The following is a 7,073-nucleotide window of genomic DNA, read 5'->3' on the forward strand; positions in this document are numbered from 1 at the left end:
GTGCCCGATCTCTTCTTATGGAATCATGTCTATGTCCATACCACCCTGAACGTGCCCGATCTCTTCTTATGGTACCATGTCTATGTCCATACCGCCCTGGACTTCCAGTGAAGCATGCTTGACTATGCTATGTAGAGTAACTCAATAGACGGCCTATCTGGATGGATGCACAGGTGAAACAGATGCATTTTTCTAGATGATACTGTTCTAACCAGGGTAAAATTCCTTTCTCCTCCAAAGTGCTTTGGAAAGTGATGATCAGGCAGATAATGGCAGCCATGAGTAAATTATAGTTCAATATACATTTCCACTTAAAAATTTTCTCATAAAACACATTTTGATCATCTTGATCATATTTTTCCCCTCCTCCACTCTTTCCAGGTCCTCCCAAATATAGCTAAAAGTTAATAATGCTCACAGATCTAACGTAGGAATAACTCAACCTTCTGAAGCCTTTGATGAAATGAAGTGCACCCTGCTACTGTGCGCTGCAGCCAAGTTCCTCATTGGCGGAATCCCTAGGCCCTTCGTGTCCGCAGTGCCCTCCCACTGCTGAGAGGGGCTGACCGCTGAGATCCGCTTCTCCAACACTGACAGACAAACCAGCCACCCACGCCAGCATGCTGCCCAGGTCCATCATTTCTGGGCTCCATCTCTCCCTCTCTCATGTCGCCCTTCCCCCCATCCCTGCTTCTGGCCGCTCTTCCCTCGTCTCATCCTGCTTCATTCATCCAAATCCATCTGAAGCTCTCGTGTTCTCCAAGAACACAGTTCTGTTCGAGAAGTCTCACTAACCCTGTGGTCCTCCTCTACAGCTTAACAGGGCCAGTCCTTAGTGTGCCATGACAGCCCCACATCCCTTGTTATCTGCCTCACTTGGCAAACCCTTTTCCAAATATTCGTACTTCTCTCTCCCTAAAACACTGTGAGTTCCCTGAAAGCAGATAAGGGATTCTATTTATTATTGTTGTTATTTTCTGCAGAAATATTGATAGTCAGATAAACAAATTTGTCAAATCCAACAACAAATAACCTTAAACTTAAAAAAAATCCAAGAAAAAAATACCGTAGACATCAAAGCAAAACTATGAACCAAGTTAGTATTCTGGAGGCTATTTGGAGAATGTAGCGATGCAGAGAAGAGAAAAGTAGTAACTTTTGTCAAGTTTGTACAACCTCAGAAAACATATGCCCGTAGTAAATACATGGGGTCTGCTAATTGACCAACTGCTAACACATAATAGGTGTTCAATAAATGGTGTTTAGAGGCTCAGTTGGTAGAGCGCTTGCTTAGCTTGCACCATGCTGTGGGCCTGATATTCACGGCTGTGTAAAACCAAGCCTGGCGCACAGCTTGTAAACTCAGCATCCCAGAAGTTGAGGTGGGCCAGCCAAAAGTTCGAGGTCACATTAGGTTGCATGGGGAGTTTGAGCCAATCTGGGGTATGATACCCTGTCTAAATAAATACTAGATGGATAAAAGTCTGCGTCCTCAACTAGAATAAATGGAGGAAATTAGTAGCATGAGAGATGCATTTTTCCTTTACTGGATTTTTGTCTCAATCTACTACAACCATCTCTATTTGTTTCCCAAAAGCCCCACAAAGACATCATGTGGGCTAGTTTTTTTTTTTATTAATTAATTAATTTTTTTAAAAAAACAATCTTTTCTCATTGTACATACCAATCCCAGTTCCCACTCCCTCCCCTCCTTTTGCTCCCTCCACCTTCCCTCCCACCCCTCCCTCAGATTCTTTTTTTTATTGTTTTTATTGAGCTCTACATTTTTATCCGTGCCCCTCCCTCCTCCCCCTCCCCTTCTCCCATGATCCCCATGTGAACTAGTTTTATGTCAATTTGACACAAACTAAAATCTAGAAGAGAGAGCATAAGCTGAGAGCATAGGCTGGCCTGTGGGCAAGCTTGTGGTACAGTTTCATGATGGAAGATTGATATGAGAAAGCCCAGGTCACTATGGGCAACGCCACTCTTGGGAGGTGATCATGGGTGCAACAGGAAGATGGGCTGAGTAAACCGTGAGGAGAACTCCAGGAAACACCTCTCCCTCTGCGCATCTACTGCCGTTCCTGCCCTAATCTCCAATCATAGTGGAGCACGATCAGGATATGGGACGTGAAATGAACCCTTTCCTCCCCGAGCTGCTTTTGGTCACATTTTATCACAGCAACAGAAACTCTAAGACAAATATACTAAGAAAAGTGTGCCAACCACCTTCCGTCCTCACCCCTGCCTGTGAGATAGCTGAGTCAACCACCTTCCCTCCTCACCCCTGCCTGTCAAGTAGTCAGTTTAAAATGCTGGTAGATACTCTTCTGCAATGTTTAATCTATACACAGGGCACATACACACACAAGGATTTTTCTTAATTTACAAATTTGGGTTCCAGTTTTATACACACCATTCTAAAACTGGCCCTTTTCATTTAACAATGTATGATTGACAGCTGTCCAAGACAGGGCATATAGACCAAACTCATTTTTTCCAATAGTCCATAGTGCATGCACCATAATTCAGAGGCATGTCCCTACAGATGCGCACTCCTCTTGCCTCTGCTTTCATGGGAGTTCTGAAATCCAAGGTGTCAAGACTCTCTGACATTGCCAGCTCATATAGACTCTGCCTGCTCTCTCTGCTGGTATGGCTGAGGCCGTCCACGGGTGCCTCCACCTTTCATGCAGACGCAGTCTTTGAAAGGCTAGCGCACTCATGCCTTTTGCACAATGCCCATTATCTGCCATGTGTCTGACATTGAATAAATATTTAACAGCTATTGAACTGAACCAGAAACTAACCAATCAGAAATCAGCTGGACTACAGTGTTCACTGTGTTTTATTATCCGGGTAGGAAGTAAAAATAGGAAAATATTATTTCTAACCTCATACTCTTGCACTGTGTTTGAATTTAAACACTTACTTCATAACTTACATATATTCTATCAATGTACTGGCAGGCTTTTATCATATGGGAGGGTTTTAATATTATTTCTGTGACCTAAAACTGATCTTATGATAACTGTGAGAGGGTGCAGGCCCAGCACTCAGAGACAGGCGCTCTCCAAGGCTGCCATACTGGCCTGCACAGAGCTAAGTTGAGCCTGTGGAAGAGTCAGACTTCAAAATCTACCCTGAGTATTCTTTAAATGGTTTAGGTTTGTGTGTGTGTGTGTGTGTGTGTGTGTGTGTGTGTGTGTGCATGTATGTATGTATGTGTGTGGTGTCCACAAACACATGTTAGAATGTGTGCATTCATGTAAGACTCTGTGGAGGCCAGAAGAGGGTATTGGAGCTCCTGGGACTGAAGTGACAGGCAGTTCTGAGCCTCCTGATGCAGGTGCTGGGAACTGAGCTTATGTCTTTGCGAAGAGCAGTAAGTGTTCTTAACTACAGTGTCCTCTCTCCCCATGCCCTACCCTGCATATTCTGTGTGTGTGCGCGCGCGCGCGTGTGTGTACACCTATGTGTGTGTGTGTACACCTGTGTGTGTGTACACCTGTGTGTGTGTACACGTGTGTGTGTACACGTGTGTGTGTACACGTGTGTGTGTGTGTGTGTGTGTGTGTGTGTGCGTGCACCTATGTGTGCAGGTGCACATGGAGATGAGAGGCAAATGTGGAATATTTTCTCCTACTGCTCTCTATTTCAATTTTTTGAGACAGAGTCTCTCACTGAACTGAAGCACATAACCCAGATAGTTAGTGAACCTAGGGGTGCCCCTGTCTCCATCTCCCAAACTGCTGGACGCCTAGGCCTAGCTGTTCATGAGTGCTGGAGATCTGAACTCAGGTTCTTTGCCTGTGGCAAGCACTGTACTGATAAAATACTTCCCTGTCCCTGCCTCCCCAAATGTCTTTATTTGGTACCTCTAGCACAAAGCACTGGTATCTGTATATGATTTCCAGATGCCTGAGAACCCTAAAATTTGGGGGCCTCATGCCAATCTAATAGTACTTAGAAGTACTTGGACATCTCCCCACGTGTGTGGCTCAAGGGCTCTGCCTTTGCAATAGATGATCCATCAGCTCTACACCCAGACCTGGTAATCAGCCTTTTAAAAAGACGAATTATGAGAGCCTCTACTTAGTGCGGCCATTTCTTCCGGATGCTGAGTCCAGATCCAGATGATGATGAGCCCACTCTGTTCTCCAGCGATAAAAACACTCCGCCGGGCTAAAAGTTCAGCCAGACCATGTGGAGAAACTGTTGATGCAAACAGCCTAACTTACACTGCCACGAAAGTTAAAAACACTAATCGTTGGTTTAATAGTGGATTTAATTTTAGTTCCTACTCCATATGTCTTAAATAGCGAACAAGTACGTAGTTTTTCTCTGTTTTTCTTCAATGAAGCTGTTCTCCTACTAAAATCCAACTTACGTCAGTGTTCCCGGTTTTGTTTTGTTTTAGGTTTCGCCCTCCATACCTCACATGGAATAAAACAATGGGATTTACATTTCCCAGAGCTAAAGACTTTCCTGCTTATTATCCGTATATTTAAACAGACACGTTAACTTTCTGATCCTGGGGTTGAATCTCCACCTCCACGTGTAGCGATGGCAACAGATACAGAACTGGCCAAAGACAGGGTCACTCACAGTTTTGATGTGTTTTGAGGTCCCAGAGGAGCTACTTCACCAAGCACACACTCTACTCATCATTTAGAATTTTGTTTCAATCCGTGTAAATAACAGTACTTTGCAAAGACATAATAAAAACCCTAGGACTTTGATAGCTTCTATGACTTGGTCCTCGTGCTGGAAATGGAGGGGTCAAAATGGGACGGTCAAATGACTGTCACTAAGCACAGGCAATCCTGTTTCCCTCCCGTCGACCTCACACAATACCTGTGAAGATGTTCATGAACACTCTGGTCAAAGGACCTGAACCGGACAGCGTTGGGCAGGGAGCAGGATCTCCCTCTCAGTCACCAGCCAGTGAAGAATGAGCACTGAGTACAAAAGTTCTCGAAACCTCAACTCCTTCTGTCAAATGGGGAGGCAACACTAGTGGCCACGCACCGTGTTCTTAAAGGGGTGAGCTTGACAGTGAAAACCAACCAACCGGCACATCTACGAACATGGGTTTGAAAGGGAAACAGGAAATCAGCGTGTTTGAAGGTAGGCTCAGAAATACTTGAGAAAGCAGGTTCCATGCAGACTTAGCGCCCGTCTGACATCCTGGATAAACCACAGAGACCATGTGAAATCAATGATGTCATCTGTTAGGCTGGATGCTTCTCAGGACATGTCAGGGTTCCCAGTGGTCAGGTGGTACCAACAGTTAGCGAGGCTTTGCTGCAAGGGATTTTAGTGGCGTGCAAAACCAAGTCAAATGCTCTTACCCAAGAGAGTTTACAACCTCTGACATATTTTCCCCACATGCTCCTTAGTGAGCACAAAGGTCAGGGGTGAATTCAGCTTCAGAACACTGTTCGGAGTCCCAGACCAAGTGTCCTGGGATCACACAGGAGAACCTGCTCATCAAGACCTCCCAGACACGCTGCGTCCTTTTTCCTTCCGTCGACCCCAGCATGCACAAGGCATTGGCCATAAATATGCTGGACATAGCCCAGGGCTCCATGCCACCTCTATAGCCCGATCATGTAAAATGTAAATCCCAGCTCCATATCTATCCCACTTCTAGACACGAAGGCGAACAATCCCACTTCCAGAGCAATCACCAACCAAGATCAGATTCTGCAAAATGAATTTTCAGCATTCTGAATAGAGATTACGGATGATAATCCCCAGCGTGACCCTAAAAGGGAGTGCTGAATTATCTAACAATGTAATTGAATTTCTAACTCTCTCCCATACCAAAAAGGGCCAAAGCTTCAGAGTTTAAAGACCAGCTCTGCAACCTGTCACAAGTCCCTTCAAGGGGAGTCAAAGATGTCAAAGTCTCTGCTTTGCAAATACACTTTCTAAAAATAATCAATATTTTCCTTCAAGGCTCATGACAAAGAAACCAAGCCACTTCGTTTTAATTGCTTGCAAGCTGCACACTGACTTGATCTCTTTAATATTTCACTCATAGTAGCAGCCGCTGCGCTATGACTAACTCCTCTCCCAAGCATCACTGCTGGCTCCAGATGGCAAGAAATGCATTCCCTTCACTCCTGCCTGAAAAGCAATTCTGATTTTTCCCCCCTTTCTTTCCCATCCTTCCACTTCACCTGCAGTAATTATTTCTGCTCCAGATCAAAACGGGAGGGACGAGAAAGGGGGACACCAGGTAACCGTTAGTACAGGTAAATTTACTTTTTTTTTAAAAAAAAAAAAGTGAAGTATGAACTCTGCAGCTTTAAATCTTGCTGTATCGAGCCCTGGATTCCTTCCATAACTGAGCTACAAAATGGTAACAAGAAAGGAGGAAAAAATGCCTCTTCCACTCAGCCAGCCCTTCCACAGCTCTTCAGCAAGACTGGCAGTGGCCAGCCCATCCCCCACGCCCTCCCAGCCCAGAGGCGCAGCTAGTACAGGTGGGCTGGGCACCGGACCTTGGCCCTCAGGCTTCGCCCACATCCGGCGATCAAGGTCAAGGGCAAGCGCTTCCTTTCCCAGACCAGGAGCCCGGGGAGTCGCAGCCAAAGTTTCAGGCCCGGCTGGGGGCCAACACGACTCTCGCAGCCCCTTGCACCCGGGCACCTGCCCAGTGCGCATTCTCCAGACCCGGCACTGGGTCCGCACACCATGTCACCTGGTCCCCACTCACCTCGTGTGGACATGGCTCAGGCAGCTGCAGCAAAATCCGGAGGGAGAGGAGAACCCGCAGGGCGTGGGGAAGATAGGATCCCGAGACGCGCACACGGGCTCGCGCCTCCCCAGCCCCAGGCCCCGGGCGGACGCCGCCTCCCGCAGGACACCTGCTCCGCGCTCCGGGCAGCCAGGCGGGCGGGCAGGCGGGGATCTGCAGGGCGCGGCGCTGCTGACAGCTACGGCCGGCTGGGCGGGGCCGTCTCCCCCGCCCGGTGCCCGCGGGCAGGCCGGGCCCACTCGGGTCCACTGGCTGCTGGGGACGCACTGCCGGCTTGGCTATCGCACCAGGCAGAGCTTTG

General features: G+C 47.2%; 1 protein-coding gene across 1 annotated transcript in view; it reads right to left on the reverse strand.

Annotated features, from left to right (window-relative positions):
- The window catches only part of Ablim1 (actin binding LIM protein 1), a 289,746-nt gene extending 282,894 nt beyond the window's left edge, over window positions 1-6,852 (reverse strand). The window contains exon 1 of the mRNA XM_026781437.1: window positions 6,731-6,852. Coding sequence (XP_026637238.1) covers window positions 6,731-6,743 — 13 coding nt within the window. The 5' untranslated portion in view covers window positions 6,744-6,852. The remainder of the gene's footprint in view (window positions 1-6,730) is intronic.
- Between the last annotated feature and the right edge of the window lie 221 nt (window positions 6,853-7,073).

Source organism: Microtus ochrogaster, chromosome 8, assembly GCF_000317375.1.
Source record: "Microtus ochrogaster isolate Prairie Vole_2 chromosome 8, MicOch1.0, whole genome shotgun sequence".
NCBI lineage: Eukaryota > Metazoa > Chordata > Mammalia > Rodentia > Cricetidae > Microtus > Microtus ochrogaster.